At 33.8% G+C, this 24,697-nt stretch overlaps 1 protein-coding gene across 4 annotated transcripts in view; it reads left to right on the top strand.

Moving 5' to 3' along the window:
- LOC150076271 (uncharacterized) overlaps window positions 1-24,697 on the top strand; it is a 695,145-nt gene that overhangs the window by 463,255 nt on the left and 207,193 nt on the right. For all 4 annotated transcript variants that reach the window (XM_090388135.1, XM_090388136.1, XM_090388134.1 and 1 more), the window contains exon 10: window positions 19,472-19,680. In XM_090388135.1, the coding sequence (XP_090244261.1) occupies window positions 19,472-19,680 (209 nt within the window). The remainder of the gene's footprint in view (window positions 1-19,471; window positions 19,681-24,697) is intronic.

Here is a 24,697-nt window from a genome sequence, read left to right as displayed (position 1 = left end):
CCCGCCTCGGGCTTCGATCAAAGTACTGCAAAATCCTTGGGAGGTGCATTATGGCCACAGAAGCCTATGCGCCAACAACTACCAAAAAAAAAAAAAAAAAAAAAAAAGCATCTTTAACCAGTGGCTCCATTAATTTCCCTTGAACAGAAGTTAAACTAGCAGGTCTGTAATTACCTGTGTCTCCCTTTGATCCTCCTTTGTGGATTGGGATCACATTTGCACATCTCCAATCCATGAGTACATCCCCTGAGTCCAAGGAAGCTCTCATAATTATGACTAAGTGTTTGCTTACTTCCTTTGCTGCCGCCTTTAATATAACTGGATAGATTTCATCCACCCCAGGTGCCTTTCTTATGTTTATCTTCAATAATTTCTCCTCTACTTCACTCTCAGTTATTAGATTATCTGTCTTACTGACTGCCAGAGTTTAATACACCTCTGGCATTCCCCTCCCTGAATAACTCCTCGTGTGAATGTGGATGCAAAATATTCATTTAGTTTGTTAGCTAACTGAGCAGGATCATTAATAGTTGAACCATCAATATCAAGTGGACTAATCTGATTCATCCCCTTCCTTCTAGCGTTTACATAAGTAAAGAACTCCTTGCTGTTGCTGTTTTTCTTTGCATCATTTGCCAAAGATTTCTCGTAATTTGCCTTTGCCTGCCTAACCTCTGTTATGACTTGGTTACAGACCAGTTTATATCTGTCGTTGGCTTCTGTGTCACCTGTTAATTTATATGTATCGCATGCATTTTTCTTCTCTGCCACATGTCTAATTAGTTCATCTGACATCCATTTAGGCCTAAATCTTGAACAATATTTCTTAGTTGGTATGAAAAGCCTAGTAGCTTCCAAGATTAATTCTTTGAATGCTTTCCATTTTGAATTTGCTCTTGGTAACGTCATCATTTGATCCCACTGTATAGAATTTAAATACAGTCTCAGACCACCATAGAAATTTAAATGCTGGCTTAGTAGTATCTTATGAAGTTATGATGGGCATTATAGTGAGATCCCATATTCCTTATATTTCAAAAGTATAACTCTAAAATTGTGTTTGCAGGCTAGCTAATAGAAAGCACTCAAAACCAAACCTGTTGGTAACTCTAGAAGGCATCTGGATCAAATAATATATAATCTTGCTGCATCTATTCTGCCAGCCAGCTGGTGATGACTGGAGGAAGTTCAACTAATGCCTGTGCGAGAGGCATTGTTGAGTCCATGTTACATCAAGGAACTGGGTATATTCTATTCTTGCTGTGTACCCAAAAATTCTATTTATTCATATATGTTTCCCTCCTTTACAGTTTTACTTTATCTACTGAATGCAATGTGAATAGCTACAAAAAGATAGGTTTGTTCTAAACCTTCTGAAAACTTTCTCATCCATTTCACAAATATTATGTGATCTCAGTTCCAATTTTAAAGATATCCATTTCCACCTGTGATCTACCAAGCCCCCACTTACATTAGTCAGTTATACTGATCTGCATAGATTTTGATGTTTCTAAAATGCGTGGTGTTTCTGGGTTTACTTTTAATGCTAATTCTAAAAATCCAAAATAAACACAGAAACCCAATGAATTTTAGAAACATCAAAATCTGTGCAGATCCGTGTAACTGACTAATGTAAGTGGAGGCTTGGTAGATTGTAGTTGGAAATGGACATCTTTGAAATTGGAACTGAGACCACATATTTGTGAAATGGATGAGAAAGTTTTTGAGAGTGTTAAATCTTTTGGCAGGTAGGTTTGACTATTTACAATTTACATTGCAAAAAAAAGTTGTTATCACATACAGCTTTTTTTGCAAAGAGTAAGCATTATGGATGCTACTTACTTTGTGACTGACAGGTATAGACTTACCAAACATGCATAGACATGTCAAGACCTGAAAGTCAAATAGCTAAGGTTTGAAAATGGCAGAAGGTTATCAAATTGTAGCAGGATACTTAATGATTTTGTAATAACTGAAAGAAAAGTGGAGGAGAAATTGTTGAAGTTAAACATAAGAAAAGCACCTGAGGTGGATGTATCTATCCAGTTATATTAAAGGAGGTGGCAAAGCAACTAAGCAAACCCTTAGCCATAATTATGAGAGCATCCTTGGACTCAGGGGAGGTTCCCACGGACTGGAGATGTGCAAATGTATCGCCAATTCACAAAGGGGGATCGAAGGGTGACACGAGTAATTACAGACTAGTTAGTTTAACTTCTGTTCCGGGTAAAATAATGGAGTCACTGGTTAAAGATGCATTGCAGGATCATCTAGACAAGACTGCAGCAATAATTCAGACACAGCATGGGTTTGTTAAGGGAAAGTCTTGTCTGACAAATTTGATAGGATATTATGATGTGGTTACAAAGGAACTGGATGCAAAAAATAATTTTGATATCATATATTTGGATTTCAGGAATGCTTTTGACACTGTTGCGCATGGAACACTATTGTACAAATTGGAGCAGAATGGTATGAAGGGTAAGTTGCTACAATGGATAAAAGGATGGTTAAGTGCGAGAAGACAGAGGGTGGTAATCAATGGGTGCTGCTCTTCGTGGACTAATGTTATTAGTGGAGTCCCACAGGGTTCGGTGTTAGGTCCACTGTTGTTTTATATATTTATCAATGATATTGATGAAGGTATATCAGGCTTAATGTCGAAGTTTGCAGATGATACAAAGGTTGGCAGGGTTGTTAATGACAGTAATGGCAGTGTGCTACTGCAACAGGATCTAGATAATTTGGGCATATGGGTTAAGAAGTGAAGTTTAACCTTGACAAATGCAAAGTACTGCATATGGGTAGAAGTAACCAGAAAGAAAAGTAGCAACTGTGTGGTACTACACTTAAGGTGGTAGAAAATGAAAAAGACCTGGGAGTAATTGTGCAGTCAGATATGAAGTTTTCTGAGCAATGCAGACAGGCTGCCAGGGTAGGTCATGGGGTTTTGTCAATGATATATAGGAATTTTGCTAGCAGGGAGAAGGAGGTGATTGTCCCTCTGTATAAGGCAATGGTCAGGCCACGGCTTGAGTACTGCGCACAGGTCTGGAGGCCTCATTTTAGGAAGGATATAGATTTACTTGAGCATGTACAGAGAAGGGCAACAAGATTGGTGAGGATAATGAAGGGATCCTCTTACCAAGAGAGGCTTAAGTTCTGCAAATTGCAGTGGCTGGAGACTAGGCACCTGCACGGTGATCTGATTGAGGTGTATAAGGCCTTGAATGGGATTAAATTCTAGCACAGGAACATGAACACGAATGAGTGTATGAGCTCGTGTGCACAAAGAAAGACCTAATTGTTCTTTCTTTTAGGGTAGACAGTGCTAAAAGAAAGAACTAATTGTTAGCATTCCATCACAGCTCATATATGTCTCCACGTTGCGCACATGAGCTCATACACTCATTGCCATTCGTTACGCTTTGTATTTTCAGAATTCATTTTATCGTTATAAACTTTGTTTTTTGTTTTGAGGTTATTTAAGGTAAGTAATTTAAGGATTTAGAAGTATGTCATGCTCAAAATGTTACTCTGACTGGTTGTGTTGAATGTACCTTGCAAGCTGCCTTTTCGTGTTTCTGCAAATGTATTCAGCATCATTTTGAAAGACCGATACTGAATACATTTACACGTATATATTGATACTACTTGAGTACTACATTTCATTAGAACAGCTTGAGAAAAACTGCTACTAATTGTGAAATTTTCGCAACAGGTACAGCTAGCTGTAGCCATTGCATACAATAAGCCTAACTGATTTGGTCCCAAATTGAAGATATTTCTTCTTAGGTGTGCAGAAACATGGGAAAATATAAAGATTCCGAATAGTAAAAAATCCAAATAGTTTTATTTTACAGAACAGGCCAATTTTGTCTACTAGCACTGCCTACCTTAAAAGAAAGAATAGTTTTATTTTACAGAAATAAGAAATGAGAAGGGATTCGACATATATTGGCTTACCTATTCACGACCAAATATGGACTACATTTCTTTAGGACAGGTAGAGGAAAAACTCTGCTACCAGTTGTGAAATTGTTGCAAGGAGTACTGCTAGTTTAATATTAAAAAGTTGATTTAATAAATAGGAATTGTTCTTCCATTACTTTTAATGAAGTTAAAGTAAAGTGGTGGAAGTTTATATTCATTTCTGCAAAGTGAAGTAACAAAATAATATTTTATCATTTGGGAGGGGCAACAGCTGATTTTGTATGATTTAACGATCACATGGGGGAATTCAGCAATGTAGTGGGGAAGGAGGAGGGGAACAGTAGTTTTTAGAATACAAGGATACAAGAAGTAGTCTGCCAACTACTAAATACAGTGCTGTTTTTGTATTCTCCCCATCTTGTAAAATTCCTGACTCTGTGACCATTCTGTAATATATATATATATATATACAGAAATTTTATTTAATTAAAAACTAGATAAAAATGGAAAGAAAAAATACTCACTACAGAAATGAAGTGTAAGCAAAAATTACCAAGAAATAAAAGAAAGGAACACACAATGACATATCATAGGAGGAACCTGCCACTGTATTCCTCTTGTCAACTGCTGCTACATTTCTATCACCAGCTGCATATTAACATAGCATTAATGAGTGCTGCTCTGAAATCCATAAATACCTATTCAATCTAAACAGAGAATAACATGAAATGAAGGAATGGAAATCAAGAAATTAAATATAATGAAAACTAGTCTGATAAATGTACATATATCACCATTGTTAGGTTATATCACCAGAAAATTAAAATTCAATCAGAATGTTGATATAATTAATTCAATCAACTAAACAAAAATGATAAGCAAATTATCCAATTGTACTTAATTAAATTATAGTTAAAAGGATAAACTTAAATAATGAAAATAAAAATAAACACAGAAATTAATGAAAGGAAACACTTTTTTTTACTCATGTAATTTTTGGCAAATTAATATTAGTTTATTGGAGTTTATTGGAACATGCAGGTGTACATAGATTACTTAGGCGCCTCATAAAATCTAAACTCGACAGACCTGTTTTCAGTTACAATGTAATTTCAGTAATTCATTATCTGCTTAATTCATCACACCACTTGTTCTGTCATTTTTTTTTAGTTCCACTGACCCTTCTACAGGTATACATAGCATAATTTTTTACCCTAATTTATTTGTCATGTTGGTTAATTTGTTGAAATCATAAGGATTCTACTGGTGATGCATTGCCAAGCTTATAGAGTACTCAACACTTCAAAATATCTTTGTGCTTCAATTCATAAACCCTTCAGTTCGGCAGTAGAGAATTTTGCAATTGGTAGCAGAGTTTTATTATTATTTTATTTTATTATTATTTTTTCATTTTTTCCAGAACAAAGGACATGATTGTGCAAATTGTTAATCAGAAAAAAATGCCTTATCAACTTAGACAACTGCAGGGGCTGACATCTGGTGAGTATGGGCTTGGCACACCCAGGGTCCTGAGTATCAATCTCTCTCTCTCTCTGGATAATGCGGGGAACTTTTTTTTTTTTTTTTTTTGGCTGGTGCAGCATAAGCCTCAGGCTTCCTTGCACCATATGGCTAATAAAAATAATAATAAAATAATATCTTCCTGTGGCTCCATCTATGAAGTAAATGTTGAACTATTCTTGTTTGTATTACAAAACTGGCCCATTCCATAAAATAAAACTATTCAGAATTTTTAAATTTTAACAACTTTGTGTTTTGTTTTTTGAAGGTTATGCATAATAAGTTCTCGGGTTTATGCTATATAGGGGTAGTTTGTTGTTTTTATTAAATAATGTGGTAGCTCTGATCTCTATAATCTCCACAGAATGATAGTCAACAGCATTAATTCAAAATGTTAACCAAATTGATCCACAGGATGTACTTCCCTAGGAAATAAAAAGCATAGGTTTGAATGCTCTTCTGGTATAGTGTTGCATTGTTCAGTATTTTTTAACATGATTTCAGCAATTGAATTGCCTTAAAAACTAAATACATATTACTGTACTGTTAAGTACTGTGCTATGAATTAGTATTGAATGTCTCGCAAAAAGAATGATTTTATATGTTGCAAATACATTGTAACAATTATTTTTATTATATTGTTCTATACAGTCTAAGAAATTTGAAAAACAGAAAGAAATTGTTTGGAAATTATTAATGGCACATAATCCATAAGTTTAGCATCTGTGGCGCTTATTTTAAAAAGTCTACCCAGCTTACTTTCCCTCTGCTCTTGTACAGTTCACTACCCTTGGAGAAATATTCAAAAAGATCTGGATTTTTGAGCGTGTGTGCGTGTGTGTGTGTGTGTGTGTGTGTGTGTGTGTGTGTGTGTGTGTGTGTGTGTGTGTGTGTGTGTGTGTGTGTGTGTGTGTGTGTGTGTGTGTGTGTGTGTGTGTGCGTGCATGCATACACATTCGGACTTCTCTTTAACGAACTTCCATATAGTCAGTTTTTTTCTATTCAGTGAACTTTTTTTGATTTCACCTTAGTCATTACTTTGAAAATAGTTTCTGTATAACAAAGAATTTCCATATACCAAACTGATTTTGAAAGACCTGGGTAATCATTGTTCGCACCTGTGGCTTTTAGGCAATAAAGCTGATGCTGTAGAAAGCACAAATTAAGAGCTGAAAGGATTAAAAATTAATTACTTTGGCTTTTAAGAGCAATTGTTTTGGGGGATTTTTTCCCAGGATTCATCTTACACACAGTACCAAAGTGAATTCCATATGTTAAACCTTATTTGATAGTATAAACCAGAGCTGTGATGCTCAATGCATTCTATGTTGATCTCAACATTTGTAAAAGAATAAGAGAAGTTTACCCCAATATGATACTTAGAACACATCCATATGATACTCTCCAGAAATTAAAACGCATATAACATTACAGTAAAAAATTAAATTGAGAACAATTTAAAAAATCGAAAATATTACATTACAGTAAAAAATAAATTGAATAGAATTAAAAAAAATCAATTGAACACAATTAAAAAACCAATTGAACGCAATTAAAAATTAAGTAAAAAATTAATTAAAAGAAATTAATGTAAGTTTTGCAAAATGATTTTCCTTCCTGAAGCCGACAAAGCTTTTCAACCATATGTCGTGATCACAGGAAAGAAAGTTACGGACTGCGCTAGAGCATTAATCTTAAATATGGATTATTTGTCTTCGCGCATGCGTCTAAAAGACCATGAATCGGAGATTTGATATGGATTGCAGACATTAACAGAATTCTCGTGTAATTTAATTTTGACGGTTTCTGAAATTAAATCTCGTATAATTACATTGTACACTAAGTATTTTGGCCTCGTTAAATAAAAAAGTATGTTTTTCATTAACAGCATGAAAGGCTAATTCTGACACTGCTGAACGAGAGGCACGAACTGAGGACACTTGCTGTTTCACACAAATTCAGAGGGAACTGTGTTGATCCTTGATAAGACAAGTTGCAATCACCTCAAGAAATGTTGTTTACCAGGTCATTTATTTGTGTTGCGAACAAGGAAAAGACTGAGTGATAGTTTAGTATAGCGTATAATTTCCGTATTGGTCTGGACACAATTTTAAATTCAGAATCTTTAAAGAATCTCTTAAGCTGCTTGTGCCACTGTTCAACGTATGGCCCAGAAATAAAGTATTTTTTGATGTTACTATTGTTGGTTGGTGTAGTTTTTTGTATCCTATCCTTAGCTTGTACCCTAATTCGGTTTATTTTAGCAAGGGGGGTAACCCCTGTTTAAGAATCTGCTGGTTAATATCTGTATTTTTGAGCCCAAAGATGATTTTTTTCATTAAATATTTATAGGCATTGAGAAATTGATTAAAGATGATAACTGTTATAATGCAGAAGCACACCAGTGTTTGTTGGTTTATGACAGATGTTAAATTGGATTTTATTAGAGTCCCGTGTAAGCATGAAATTTAGAAAATTTAATGACTTAATATACATATTTTTCCTTTCCAATGTAAAATTGAGTCTAGGATGAATATTATTAAACAAATGTAAAATGTCTTGGATAGTGTGACTATCAGTGATAATAAGAACATCGTCTAAATACCTCCCATAGTATGTGATACGGAGTAGAAAAGGCGTCGAATGTATACGCTCAATTGCTGAGAGATAGATCTCCGATATTAAGCTGCTCGGGCTCAAACCCATTAGCAAACCAAAAATTTGTTTGTATACCTTGTCTTGAAAGGTGATGTATTTGGCTTCAACTAAGAGTTTAAGTGAAAAATTTCTCTAATAGGAAGCTTTGTATAAGGCAACTAGCACTTGCTTGTTTGTTATTTGGTTTTTAGGAGCATTACCAACTAAGGCCATATTGCTCCGGGGATATGCGGTGGTCATTCCCTGACCTTTCCGCATCTTCTGTATTTGGTGGTCATGGGCTCGAACTCTGGTCTAATCAAGAGGCATGTGCTATGCACTGCTGTCCTTCCCACCTGGCTACGGAGGCACCTCTAGCACTTGCCACATCGCGAAATATAGTTAAACTTGCCTTAAAATCTTGGTATTCTAATAAACAAAAATATCTTACCCAGGTCAGGAAACTTCACGACAAATTAAATTATCTGCATCGTAACGATTTGTCTGTATTGAAGACCTCCATAGATTTGTAACATGTAGCACAGGCCTCAGAAATAAAAAAAAAACAGATACATTAACAAATTGAATACATTATTTCAAGACAGATTTATAAGGGTTCAAACACATTGTCGTGAGCTCTTGACCAAGTGCAGATGAGTTCGGCGATGACCCCCTCCCCATATATATCTGTTAACACAGAATGCTTCAGCTAGTTCACGAACACTCTTTCGCTCAACATGCAATGAACCTACATATCAACAGGTTATAAATCTTTCCTCCTATATGCTGTCAGGCCCAGATGTCACTTTTATCCAAAGGATTAAATTATAATTTACCACCTTGCAAGCTACCTAAAAAAAACAGTGCGTAATTGATATTGAATTTGGACTTAATGTAATGTTCCACAAAAAGATTTATTTATTCAACAAGCTAACCAAGTGGTGAATAACATAAAAGAAACACGACTTCCTAAATTGAATAGATATGACAGTTCAGCTTTATTTGAACTTCGGGGAAATAAAGACATTATTATTCAGATAGCAGATAAAGGAGATACAGTTGTAATACTCAATAAACCTGATTATATAAATAAGTTAGATTCAATTGTGTCAGATACCTTCACTTATCTTGAAGTAGACCCGGCACTATTTACCAATTTGGTCAATCAGTACAATAAAAGATTAACCATGTATTGAAAAAATTACTACATTACTATGGCTATATTTTATTTAACGAGGAATATTGTTAAAGGAACAATATTCCTGCACTTTTCAGTCTAGTAAATTTGCATAAGGCTGGATTTCCTGTTCAGCCCATTGTTTCCTACAGAAACCCGGCATTTTCATCCTTGGTTACACATGTACATAGTATTATAAAACCCTTTAGACAGGTGATACAATTTGTGATAAAAAAACTATGACATATTATTTAATCACCTTAAGGACTGTAGACTTGGTGATAATGATAATTTATTCTCACTGGATGTTACTTAATTATATACGAATGTAAACGTAGAATACATATTAGATATTCGTTGGGACATGTTAAATGATAATTCTGTACCAATTAATTATATGAAGCTTCCTATTAAAGAAGTTTTTCACTTAAGTAAACTCTTAGTTGAAGCCAACTACGTCACTTTTCGAGACAAAGTATACAAATAAATTTTTGGTTTGCCAATGGGACCTCCAGGGGCTCGCAGCTGGTGAGTTATGGGCTTGGCACTCCCAAGCCCATAACTCACCCCAAGGTCCTGAGATGGATATCATCATTCTTCTCTTTCTTGGTGATTCCTTTCTATTTCTGACTCTCTCTCTCTCTCTCTCTCTCTCTCTCTCTCTCTCTCTCTCTCTCTCTCTCTCTCTCTCTCTCTATCTCTCTCTCTCTCTCTCAGGGGTAACTCAGAATTTTTTTTTGGCTGGTGCAGCAAAAGCCTCAGGCTTCCTTGCACCATATGGCTAATTATAATAATAATAATAATTGAGCCTGGGCGGCTTAATATCGGAAAGCTATCTCTCAATGATTGAGCGTATATATTTGATGCCTTCTCTACCCCCATCACATACTATGGTAGATATTTAGATGATGTTCTTGTTAACACTGATAGTCGCACTATCCAAAACATTTTACATTCGTTTAATAATATTCATCCTAGACTCATTTTACATTGGAAAGGGAAAGTATGGATACTAAGTTATTAAATTTTCTAAATTTCTTGCTTACATGAGACTAAAATCGAATAAAATCCAATTTAACATCTATCATAAACCAACAAACATGGGTATGCTTCTGCATTATAACAGCTATCACCCATTCACCTAAAAAAGGTCTGTTATCTTTAATCAATTTCTCAATGCCTATAAATATTCAACAACGAATTCTGCTTTGGGCTCAGAAATACAGATATTAACCAACAGATTCTTAAACAGGGGTTACCCCCCTTGCTACAATAAACGAATTAGGATACAAGCTAAGGATAGGATACAGAAAACTACAACAACCAACAATAGTAACATCACAAAATACTTTATTTATGTGCCATTTGTTGAACAGTGGCACAAACAGCTTAACAGATTCTTTAAAGATACCGAATTTAAAATTGTGGCCAGACCAATATGGAAATTACACACTATACTGAACTATTGCTCAGTCCTTTCCTTGTTTGCAACACAAATAAATGATCTGGTATGCAACATTTCTTGTGGTGATTGCAACATGTCTTATCAAGGATCTATGCAGTTTCCTCTGAATTTGTGTTAAACAGCACATGTCCTCAGTTTGTGCTTCTCGTTCAGCAGCATCAGAATTAGCCTTTCATGCTGTTAATGCAAAACATACTTTTTTATTTAACGAGGCCAAAATACTTAGTGTCTATTATATGAGACTATTAATTGCAGAAACCATTTAAATTAAATGACATGAGAATTCTGTTAAAGTTCACCATCCATATCTAATCTCCGATTCATGCTCACGCATATTCTGTATTTTTCATTTCTGTGATCACGACATATGGTCAACAAACATTGTCAGCTTCAGGAAGGAAAATCATTTTGCAAAATTTGTTAAATTCTTTTAGTTAATTTTTTACTTAATTTTTAATTGTTCAATTGATTTTTTTAAAATTGTTTTCAATTGATTTTTTTTAATTGTTTTCAATTGATTTTTTTTAATTGTTTTCAATTTAATTTTTTACTCTGTAATGTTATATGTGTTTTAATTTCTGTAGAGTATCATACAGAAGTGTTCTACGTATCATATTGAGGTAAACTTCTCTTTTTCATTTACAAATATTAAACCTTATTAAATTTCATCCTTTTTTACTATGAATCAGAATTCACAAAGAATTTGTTAACAAATTTGGCAGAAATCAGGATTAGTGAGTATTGTTGCATTAATCACAAAATCAAGATAAACGATATTAATTAGTGAATCTTTTCAGCAGTGTTTTTGAGTGATTTGGCTTTTGAGCCCTTTAGCTTTTAATAACTAAAGGGATTAATTCCAAAAATTAAGAGCTAAAACATTCTGCAAAAATTTTAAGGGAACCACAAAAATTTAGTGGTTCCCGTAAAACTTTGCAGGAAGAAACTGGCCAACCACGGCGCGGGATAGAAAAAGATGGAAGGTTTGGAAGAGGTCTTTGCCCAGAGGTCAGCAATGGCTAAAAAGAAGAAGTAAAACCTATACTCTGTTGTACCGAAAAGTCATGCTGGTCAACTGCTATGCGTCCACAGTCACTGGCAAAGATTAAGGCATATTCCTGGTGCAGACATTGGCTCTGGTCAACCTGTTTTCAGTTGTTCTCTAATAGGATTACTAGAAAATTAGGAGAGAGTGATTTTCCTTTATCCTGGAATTCATCTGTTGTTTCGAAGAAATGGGTCATCCACACTTTCACTAAATTTCACCTGTCTCTGTTTACATAGTAGACATAGTTTACATAGTACAAGTGGTTCCTAAATCAGTTTTATTTTAGCTGCTGTACAAGTAACTTTACAGTGTCTAAGAGGAAATCCTTAAGTGTAGTGTGAAAAAGTGAAAGTGCTTAATATCGTAGTGCATAGTGAAAGTGCGTAGATCAGAGCATTAAAAAAAGAAAAGAAATTGCTTTAAAATTTATATTCTTGCCAGTAGTGTTAAACATTCTGTGTTTCTATTTTCAAACTGTTTGAGAAAACAGGACCTAGTCAGAAGCATGCAAAATTATGCCTGTGTGAAGATGTAGATGAAGCAGTTTAAGTGGATGAAGTTGATTTGAGACCAAAATGTGTCAATATCAGGACCATTAATAAAATAAAAGGTTATGGAATACGCATCATAAAATGTTCCAAGCGAGTCTAAACTGCAGCCAATGGGCCAAGGATTTAAAGAGCACATGGCTTACTCGGAAAAGTTATTTCTGATGAAAGTGGTGTTGCAATCAAAGAAGACCCCATTGGAAAGAAACAGTTTTGAAAAAAATTATGGAGCTATGAGCCGAAAGACATATTCAACGTTGATGAAACAGGTCTATTTTTTAAACATTTGCCGAACAAGACACTGACTTTTAAAGGTGATAAATGTTTAGGTGGTAAAAATAAAAAGGAGAGAATTAGTCTTGGTTGGTGCAAATATGGCTGGTAATGAAAAACTGAAGCTTTTGGTAATAGGCAAAAGTAAACAACCCAGTGTTTTAAAGGAGTAAAGTCGTTAGAGTTAAGACTACAACAAAAAATCTTGGATACAAGTGAAATTTTTGAGCAGGGGATTTTATATTTGGATAGAAAGATGATGAAAGAAAACAGAAAAATCGCATTGATTGTCGACTTTCATTCCGTAATTTCGAAACTTAAGAGTGTGAAGCTTGTTTTCTTCCCTCCAAACACCTCATCTAAACTGCAGCCAATGGGCCAAGGATTTGAAAATGCACTACTGAAGGTGCATACTGAAAAAAATTAGAAACCAAACCTATAGATTCTGTTATAGATTTGCAGATGTGCATATCAGAGTTGGCAAAAGTGTGGAGTCAAGATGTGACAGAAACAACGATTAAGAATTGTTTTGCAAAAGCAGGTTTTGCTAAGACGCCAATTAACAGCAATGAGAGGGATGAACTATTACAAGACATTGAGCAATCTTGGGAAGAGTTCCAAGCAAGGTTTGATCAGTGGAGAAATTGTTCTTGACGAATTTTTAGGAGTTGATAATGATGTCATAGTAGCTGAATATCCGAGTGACTCCAACATTTTGGATCTTATTTAAAGAACTAGTGACAATATCAACGATGAATTGGATAAAAATGAGGGCACTATTAAACCTTCCAAACAAGAAATGTTGGCAGCATTTGAAACTTTGTGTCGAGGCTGTCAGTGGGAAGAAAATGTACCAGAAAATATATTGAATGTTTAAACAAATGTGAACATTTTTATGAACGATGTATGGTAGAATCCAGTGTTATGACATAATTCTTAAAAGTGAACTAATACATTGTGCGCATCATGTAACTAGCCACTTTTTAATATGTATGTACAGTATTAATAAATTAATTGCTTTGAAATGTTGGAAAATTTATTCATTCCCACTTATTTCTGATTTATTTCCCATCTTTTACTATATTTCTAAATTTACAGTATTTTTCATTGTTTAAAAGGTCATATTTCTGTTTAACGAATGTTTTCAATGGAATGATCAATTTCATTATATAGAGGTCCGATTGTATATGATTCTTCTCCTATTCCAACTTATTTCTCGAGGAGAAGAGGGATGAGAAAATATCTTTGTAATTTTAATTTGATATTTAAAATATGTGCAACAACTCATCATCTACCTCCAAAAAGATCAAATTTATGCCAAAGATGGAAAAGTCCTGTTCGTTTATCCTTTGATCACAAAGGATCATTGATTGCATTACCAAAATGTTTTCTTTGATGCAATTAGCCATTGCTGATTGCTCATGGATCATCTTCAGTGCCCCCATTTGAATTCTGCTGCCCATTTTTTTTTTAACAGTAACATATGACCAGGTCTGCTGTGACCCTATGTGTTGCCAGTAAGTGAAATCAGATCTGCCGCCCGAAAATATTTGGATTAAAAAATAATTATTATTAATTTATTGAAAAGGAAAAGAATTACAACATATCTCACATAATATAATGAAACAAGAAACAAAAATAACAAAATCATTCTGAAATAAACTTTAAATTCTAAATCACAGTAATCATACAATAATAAAATAAAAGGGGAAAATTGTACAAATTTGTTTCCTTGCTTTAAGAGATACGAATTTGTTAATTATTCCATTTGTTTATTTGTTCCAAATGATCATTTTCTATTGAAATTATTGGCAAATTAGAGTCACTGTTGAGACATTTTTGATTGTAAATGATTTTTGATTAAGTTTGAAAACTCCGTTCACCCAAGGAAACAAACTGATAGAAAGTAAGAAAAATTCTTAATGCAACTGCTACTTTTGGAAAAGTATCTGTAAAATCGTTTTTAAAAATATATTGTAAATATATTTTTAAAAGGAGCAATATTGTCTTTAATATAAATTTGAAGTACTCTTAAGTTCTTCAGATAATGCTAAACCATCAATATCAGATTCATTACGATCAATGTCACTAAGCTTCATATGTAAATCTTTTACAATGATTTAATAAATTGTCATTTGACTATTTTTAATTCAGAAATATAAACCTTTTTAAATATTTCTACATGCTTTCATATTTGTGAACCTTTTGGTTAACAAGAAAATTCTTGTGTCCATAATTTGAAAGAAAATAATTAATTTTGAAATTTGTTGTGGATCCTGAATAGCTTCATCTCTACTTTGATTACAAAATTGAAATGACGTATTTTTAATCTTTTCATTATGGTGCTTACTTCTGGAAATGAAGCTTCAATGCCATATTATCCATTTTCTTTAAAATATTCCGTGATATTTTGTAGACATTCAAGACCTTCATATATATCAGAATTCTTTTTTTTTTCTGGAGCATTTTACTTATTGGATTAATTTTATTTAAAATATCATGCCAAATTATAATTGAACAAAGAAACTTACAAGTTGTTATATTTAAAGCTATTGATTTAGCACGATTCCTTGTATCAATATTTTTATTTTCATTCAGTGATTATAGAAATGACTAGCTTCTCTACTCATTTCTAGTATTTTATCTGCAATATTTTGCAAAATTATTTCAATAATTTCATTTTGTATTCGGTCACCCAAATAATGCACAATATTTTTCCATTCAGATTTCTGAATATGGCGAATATGTTCTGCCATAACTGAATCAAAGTTAGCAATTGTTTCAGTGAGTTTTAAATAGTTACCATTGTCATTTTCATATAAATCTTTTGAAGATCCCATGAACGCAATACATTGGCTTGCTAAAAATAGTATCATATACAGTAATACCCCGAAGTTACGCGATAGGTGGGTCCGACGAAAATCGCGTAAGTCGAATTCGCGTAAGTCGGGGTACAACTTTGCATATAAATACATATAAATTTTGCTTAATTGGGACCAAGGACTAACAAAAACACTAGTTTAGAAGAAAAATATTAATAAAATTGCAATTCTTTATACATATTAATACAAAATATGTATTAAAAAAACAAATGACTTACGTTAAAAAGTTATTTCGATGTCGATGGCTTCATAAAATCTAACAAATTCGTCTGACGACACAGCGCGTTCTTTTTTTCACGCAGAATTTCTTCGTAGCAAGCTAATAATTTTTTTTATTCCTTGCTTTGTAGCTATAACGCGTTCTTCGTTGGAGTATGTTTTCTAAAATTTTTAAGCCCTTTACAATTGAGCCCTTTTCAATTTTCAACCTGTCAAGTTTGCAATTGTCATGTGCTTTTCGCCGTTGCTTCATTTAGGCCTGTAGCACGTGCAATATCACATGGTCTTTCATTTCGCTCAAAGTGTTTCACAATTTCATATTTTTTCTCTATCGACAGAGGCGGACTGGCCATGCTATGGTTTATGGCCAAAATTACACTGGCCTTACCGGGGAAACCCCGGTGGGCCAGTGTAATTTTGGCCATAAACCATAGTATGAGGCCACTATAAATTTTCCCGGGTAAGAATTTTTGACCCAGTCCGCCTCTGTTTATCGATAATTGCTTTTCTTTTTCTCTCTGAATCTGCAGTGTCTTCACCAGGACGCTTCCTTTTCACACCTTTTAATTAAGTATTTTACTCATTTTTAGGGAATAAAGCACAATTACAAAACAGTTACAAAACACGCTTGATACGCATAAACAAAGCTGCGCGCATGTAGCAACTGAATAAACAACACCATAAAGGCAGAGATACGCTATTAACACCTCACATTTCTAGGGGTTACTACCATAAAACAATAAAAATCCAGTTTCGTTTCTGCTAGTGGAATCTGTTATAAACTGGTAGTGAACTCCATCTAATTGCATTTGCGATTATATCGATAGCTGGAATTGTGTTGGTTTTTACGTTATTATGGTGAAATGTGTTTCCCCTTCACTGATATAAAAAACATAAAAGCAGCAAAGTTGAATTTTGTTCATCTTTCGCTCTCATTCTCCGCCGTCGCACCGTATATCGATAACATATGAAAAACGACCTTGAAGATAGTGGGCGGCAGCGTTGCCAAACGAAAAAATCAAGAACCGCGTAACTCCGAGTTCGCGTAAGTCGGGGTAGCGTAAGTCGGGGTATTACTGTATATTATTCTGTCTGAACCCCAGAACATGGGTATATTCATTGTGGGAGTGGCAGAAGAACGGAGTGATTGTCCCTTCGAGTTCTGTGATTGGCTGATTATTGAGAACGCATAATTTACCTCAATTTGTGTCTCTGATTGTTTGATAGGATGCAAATTTGTTTGATTTTAGCGGGAAATGTAAAATTATCGTGCTGTTGTTTAGTCGTTGTCGTGCTGCTGCTGCTGCTGCTACCCTCGGTTATTGTGTGTTGTTGCTATTCCATTTGCAAAAGGGTGGATGAACAACAGTAACTGAATGTTGTATGAGTGTGAATTTGATATCTTTGAAATAGATATTTTCAGTGTGGATGTTTAAGTGTACTGGCATGCAAGGACTGATGAGGTTGGGTTTTTTTTTTTTTTTTTTTTTTTTGCTTTCAAATTGTTTCTTGACGATTTGATGTTTTTCGCAGCAATTGCATGAGTCATTAGTATCAGGTTCTCTGTATATTAGCAGGAGTGTGAGAGAAGCAGCTCCCAGAACAAAAAAAAAAAAAGAAACATTTGTGTTGACGTGTATGAGCAATTCTCGAATTGGTGGTAGTGGTTTGTTGTTTAAAAAAAATTTGCCATTTTGTCGATTCTTTTTCTTCATTTCAGTTCTGACATATTATGATGTCACGTGACACCCCCCAGTAATATGCAGGAGATGGGGACAGCAGTGAGTGTGAGGTGTCTTAATGGCCTATCTCTGCTTTCTTACGCTCTTTCTCACCGAAGTATGGGGTTGTAGCCATATTCTGGAGTATAACCCTGCGAAATATAAATATGAAACACAAACAGCGCCGGACCAAGGTATTTTCGCACCCTGGGCAGAAAGATTTTTTGGCACCCTTTACTAAGGATATATATATATATATATATTTTTTTTTTTTTTACCTCATTGTTGTTCTGTTTTTTAGCACCCGGAAGAGAGCCCTGCTAGCCCGTACCTTAATCTGGCACTGAACACAGATCCAGATAATAAGAAAATTAACATGTCTGCAATATCATGTACTGTTTTTATTTCAAATGAATTATTTGCCTGCCATGTTGAATGCTGGTAAACGTTAAACAATCAGCTGACAGTGCGACTTCTGGGTATGTGGAACAGAAGGTTGGATAGGTTTTATAAGTACCACTAAGTTACAGAATGGTAATCCTTTTAGCTCTAAATTCATGCTTGGTAGCAGCACTAATTGTCTCAATTTCCTGATGGCCAGAGGTGTGAACTGTTAATGAGTTCCCAATTAAGTCTCTCGTAATCGTTCATTATATGGAAATTTTCTTTTCTATGGAAAACTATTTTTAAATGTAATTACCAAGGGGGATTCAAAAAATATTGCTAAATAGAAAATTTCATTTTAAATAAGTTCGTTAAACAGAGGTCCGACTTGTATATGTCAAAAAAAATTTTCCTGCCCTCCTGAACTGCCGCCCATAAGCGACGCTTACCATGCCTACCCACTTGTGGCAGCCCTGCATATGACAGAGAAGATATATACCCAAAATATCTACGATATCATTATAGATTTTGGCATTAAACCCTTCTTCTGCATGTGTCTTTATAATGGCACAATATTCAGATTTGTCCGTAATCTGAAAAAAAGGAAATTGCACTAAGTTCAATAGGTTATCAAGTAAAATATAATTTTATTTATTATTATTTTTTTTATTTATACTGCTTTTTGATTATATAAATGATCAAAGAAGATTATATTCATAATTTTATTATTGTTATTTCTCTACAATCTACAAAAACTACCACTCATATGATTAAACTTCATTCAATGTATTGTACATTTCAGCATATATGTTGATCTCTAGTTTTTTCCTTAAATTTACGCTTGGTCAGGCTTAGACTCTATTTTTTGTCCTGTTGCATCTCGCATTTGTGGCACCAGTATGTAATAGTAGTAGTAGTGGCATGTGATGCAAGAAAGCAATGTGCAAGGTTCAGAAGAACTGCACATTAAGAATCAGTCTAAATTAAAAAGTAATGATTTCTGCTCTTTCTTTTAGAAGTTATTTTTATTATTTTAGTAATCCCGTGACTGGCATGTCACAAAAACCAACCCTGCAAGCAAAAGTGATGACATCTATCACTCTTGTTGATGTTATATATGTTCGTGTGAGGCTTTGGTTTTGTAACTAAGCCATTTCTTGTTGCGTGTTTAGTGCTATACTGGATATTGGTTTCTCTGTAAACAGTGCCTCAGTATGGAAATGAGTTTTGATTGCAGATTGACAATCTCAAAAGTTTACTTCTTGAAAAATAAACTGATAAACATTACTCCTGATGAATTCCATGAACCATTTTTGTCTGACAAAGAAGATGAACAAATTCTTTTGTTTTAAAAGGTGTGCAACAATATTTTTGTATTAAAATATATGATTGTAATAAATTGCAAATAGATTAGTATTAATTCATATCTTTCTGACCTTAGCATGTGTTTTTAATTGAGAATTAAGATTTTAGGTGGCATAAAATCAGCTAGTCAAATATCATTTTTACTGCTTCAAAGGCCAACTTATATGCTGGAATGTGTAGCAATTGTGTTTTCATCTAGAAAAAGAGGTGGGAAGATGACATTACTTTTAGAGATCTGAGAAGTTCTTATATATATATATATATATATATATTTTTTTTTTTTTTTTATATATTTAAGGATACAGATCACCAGCCTGATGCAGATTCAAATGCTTGGTATGCAGAAGTTGTTGAGCGGTTGAAGAAAGCTGATGAATATAGATGGCGTAGCCATGTGGGCATTCCTTTATATGGTAACCATAAACCTGCCACAATACCTCCAGAAATAGCTAGCCAGTTGAAAGATAGAACTATCCTCTCACCAATGTATGTTGCCCTTAGCCCAAGGTTTGTTTTACTTTTCTGAAAGAGGAATGTTTTATAGTAGTTCTTTTTTTTATATATGGCAAATTTAAAAGTTCATTTTATTATACTGATTATGATTTCATTTTGCTTCTTCGTTGAAAGTATGCTCATGCCTAACTTCTGTGTAATATTTCCTTTTAGTATTCTTTTTGAGTGCTAATATTTAAATTTTTCCATTATTAGTCTTATGTGTTTCCCTTTTGATTAAGCTCTCATTAATAAAGCTCTATTTTATCTAATGGAAATTAGTGAAAAAATAAGCACTTCAACCTGCATAGAGTGTAACCTGTCATTAATTTCTTAAAGGATTACAGATTATTCCCAGATGTTTCATGGGACTTTCTGTACTTCTTTGGTAAATGTAAAGAGAGCAGAACAGGAAATTGAGCTAACCTAATTATACAGGGCAAGAATAATCTGTAATCTTTAAGAAATTAAAGACAGGTTACACTCTAGAGGTTGAAGTGCTTATTTTCTCTCATTAGTTTTTCTTGATTATCCTGTACTCCATGCTGCTAAAAGGACACCTGAGATCTACCTTGAATAACTGTTATAATGGATTTTCAAAGATTATGAAGGTATTCGACCACTTTTCAAATGACCATCCTCAGATCTCAGATGATTGTCTGGTGGCACAACATCAACATCCTGGTATTTGGTTGAAGGCAATCCTAATGAACAAAATCCTGGCATCTCAGTTTTGTTTTTATGTCAGTGGAACTAACTGTTTAGTAATTAATCTCCTGGTGGTTGGGGATAGATTAATTACTTAAACATAACTCAAAATTAGATAAAAGATAGAAAATGAGCATAAATGAGGCAAGGAAAGCATTCTTATTATTCTTTTTCTGTCTCTTTTATTTTCATCCATAAATAATTTTCAGTAATTAATTCTCTTTTCTCCTCTACTTCTTACTACTACTAAAGTTACATCACAGTTACATTGCTTTATATAAGGTGTCTCACCTATGATGGTAATGGTTAATTCCATTGCCATAAAAACAAACTGAAATATATGGATTTTGTTCATTAGGACTGCCCCTATTTGCCTGGCCTGATGAAGCACTAACTAGCACTAAAATGGTCACCTGGAAAATGGCAGAAATCTTTTCTGTAATTGGGTATATTTCTATTCATTAATACCTCAATTCATTTCAATTTGGTTTACAGCATTAGACAATGAGGCAGTTATCCATTAGTATAATTTATTTGAAGTCTACCAGAAATTAGCACTATTGCACATTTATTTTGCATTCACAAGATATAGAGCATGAACAGTTTTCAAGAAATAAAAAGATTTTTTAAAAGAATAAGAAGAACAGACCAGAATTATGAGTGTATACCAGGTTACCTCTTTCAGCTACATTATGAGTCTGGAAGCACATATAAACAACTATGTTGATCTGAAGCATTTCTTTTGCTCTTACTGTATGTGTCACCATCTCTAATTGTGCATATGACTAAACTGCCATGTTATACTATATTAATTGACCTGACCTTTTGCCAAACTGAAAAGTTAAATAGAGGTGGTCCTAAAATAGTTTGGGTCTATGCATTACTGGAGCACATGACACTTACCTAGTAAGTGTCCCATTGCAGTTAAAAATATCTAGGCCTATTCTGTAGTTGCAAGGATTGTAATATCTACGCATTCATAACTTACTGCATTTTTATTTTTCTACAATTGAGATTTTCCACTTGGAAAATTTTGTGACTGACCTTTTCTTCTTTCATAATTCTTGAAAGGACTTCCCCCCCCCCCCTTCCACCTTCAGACCTCTAAAATTGATACCATGAGAACAAAAGTTGTGACAGTAAAATATCCACCTATTAAGTTGCCATGACTAGAGATTGTACTTTAGTTTTTATCCTATATAACCTCTGGTATTTTTCCATTTTAAATGTTAATATGCTGAGAAATTTTAATATAACTGTTAAAATTTTGTATATTTACTTGGAAAAGCATTTTTCATAAAAATACATCTCCAAGAAAAATGTTTATGAACACTGTGAGTGGCCAAAACCAGAGTTCTCCCTATGTGTATAGGCAATTTACAGATGGAAAAATTAATCTTGAACCTGATCCTATATATCCAGTCACTTTTCCACATCAATCAAAAATAATTCGGTCACAATTATTGCAATTGCTCTTAAAAATAATATAACTGTCAAAAAGCATCTAGAATTATAGAAAAATAGTAAAAATCACAGGACTACCTCATCCTTTTATGTGTTTTCTGAGTCTGCAGAGTTTAAATTTCATAAGAAAAAAGTTAGTCTTATTAATCACAAAAGAACAAACTTTGTTTCCTTAGTATTCCACTACTTAAACACTAGAATTACTGGCTAGAAAAAATACCTGAAACTGTGATTGCCATTCATTTCGACTGCTGTGCATGAAATAGACTTTTAAGTTGTGTTTGTTTTCAACATTTTATTATGAGCATTGTGTGTACATAGTACAATAGTGTGTACATAGTATTGTGCTTATGGTAATACATGTAAAACTAATATTTCTGATAGCCATAATTCGAACACAAAAAAACTTTTTTTGTTTAGGAAATACACTGAAGTTTAAAAATTAATTCGCACAATTTAAACAAATGACAGTTTTATCAAAAGTTCCTGCATACTTTCCAAATATATGCTTTTTACACACAGTGCATATTTCTGTAGTTTTGATTGCCTTGCATTGCCCTGTTTGTCATTGATGCCTTTTGAGAGGTTTGATGTGGCCACTGATTTGAGCTGCTGCTTTCTGTGAATCTATATATTCTTTATTCTTTTATGATTTTAAAATCTCTTCTCTTCATAACTTTCCTGGTCACATCTCTAAAAATAATCCAACCATTGTTTACTGCAAGGTCTAATATGTTATAAAAGATGTGAACCTGCTTTTGTTGAATATTATTTAGCCATTTGTTCTAAAATATCAACCCTGTACTTTGTTTCATTGTATTATAATACTGTGTCAGACCTCTTCTTTGTACCATTATTGATTGCAACACTTGTACGTTGCAATGTTTGTAAACTAATAGCTGTTTTTAATTCAGTAGTTTATTCTTATTTCAGAAATGTTATTCATTTTTTTCTATCACTTACCATTTTTTACAAATCACTTAAGTTGTTGTCATGGGTTGTATTATTTAATGTATTAAGTTAGGCATAAATGCTGGGAATTTGTAAACTAAACCTTCACATGTTGGCAGCACTGCCTTCAGTCATTTGTTTCTTTACCTTGAGAGCCCCATTCAGCAGTGTTTATCAGTGTGAGCTCAGTTTATTTTTGAAGTTATTGTGCTGAAAAGTGAATAAAATTTCTTCATGCAAGTGTTTGAACAACCCAAACTTATTTTGTTATATTTGTGACAAAATATCAGGAAATATTAGGATAACATATTCAGAAAGTGGTTGACTATCTGGGTGCATATCATCTTTCCCAAATAAGGAAAGCCATTCAGTAGATGAACTGAATGGCTTTCAGTTCATCTACTGAATGGTAAATGAACTGAAACAACAAAACTTTTATACCAGATTTCTCTGGTTTTTTAGCCATAATCCTTTTGGATTATCTTTTGTCTAGGTTTATTATTTTGTATGGTTTTTTTGGCCATAGAAGGGTGAATCTGCATCAAGCTTTAGTTGAAAATAGCTACTGATCTATTGTAATGTTTTCCTCAGGTATATAGCAAGCTTTACAGTTGGAAATAAATTTTCACCATATTTCTGAAGCTAAATGTATGTTGAATGTTAAGAATCACTTAATTTCATAAAGTTGTTACTTGAAATTTTTTCATGAAAACATTGAGGCCCCCCAATACAGTTGCCCACTATCCAGTTCTAAATTCCTAGCACCATATGCTCTGAAAGCGAAAAGTACAGTAATAAAAGTATCAAGTTCTTGAATGGATATAGACTAATTATTAACCTTCAGTTATCTTTGCACTTCGATTTCAGTGAAGTTCTGTGTGTTTTATCATTGAAATGTCTATAAATAAATGAAATGCAGTTGCCACAGAATCTGCATGCACATTTCATTTTGCATAAGGAGTTGGCCCAGGATTATAGTGAATATGTTCCTTTGTAGTGCACATCCAGCTGAAGGACCACTTCAGCATTTCAACTAGTCCTAAGAATAGTATTTTAAAACTGATCTATGAGAAAAAAGTTGACATGACTAATGAGGTTTTATAGGTTGCCATATGTGCCCAGATTTTGAAGTATGTTTGCTACCCACTGATAGATACATATAGTTTTAATGATTATGAGGCTATATATGATCATCCACAGTATCATGTGATGTATAAGAATCAGAAGTATTATTTTCACTGCTACTAGATTCCTCACCTCTTTCATTAGGAATCCATTCGTCACTTTCTTCCTCTTTAAATGTGTATGCAGATGTAATATGCAACAAACCATATCAATTGAGGTACCATAAGAACCTGGTACACTGGCAAGCTGCTCTGTGATCTGAGTTGTTTATGGCCCAAAAATTCCCATGAACAAGCTTCCATCTTCTATGTGATCTGGATTTCTTCTCCCATTGCATTTTTAATTTGAAACTTGAAGAAAATCTAGATTTTCTTCAAATTGCCTTATTCTTTTTCTCCAGTCAGTGATCCTCTGTCCTGTATTGCTTTTGTTCTCTCATCACCTGACTTAACCTGTTTATTTTGTATACTTTCCTCTTTATTGCACCATTTGTTATATTGCCACTGATAGTATGTGTTTATTAGAGATCTAGCTAAATAGCCTTTGTGAGTACTTCTTCACTCCATCATGATACAGTATTAATATTCTCAAAATGATACAAGAAAGGGAACTTATTTAGCAACAGCCAAAAAATAAATAAAAATAAAATGAAATAAAAGACAATCAATGTCACCCTTTAAATGCTTACAATGAATTTGCCAATTTATTGTAAGTATTTATCCACTCTCTCCTTAAATTTAGATAAACTTCCACCCTCCACAAGAGCGGAAGGACATTTATCCCA

This window comes from Mastigoproctus giganteus, chromosome 13 (assembly GCF_048544385.1).
Source record: "Mastigoproctus giganteus isolate SK-2022 chromosome 13, ASM4854438v1, whole genome shotgun sequence".
NCBI classification, from domain to species: domain Eukaryota; kingdom Metazoa; phylum Arthropoda; class Arachnida; order Uropygi; family Thelyphonidae; genus Mastigoproctus; species Mastigoproctus giganteus.
The sequence above is the reverse complement of the archived record's forward strand: the minus strand, read 5'-3'. Positions and strand labels throughout refer to the sequence as shown.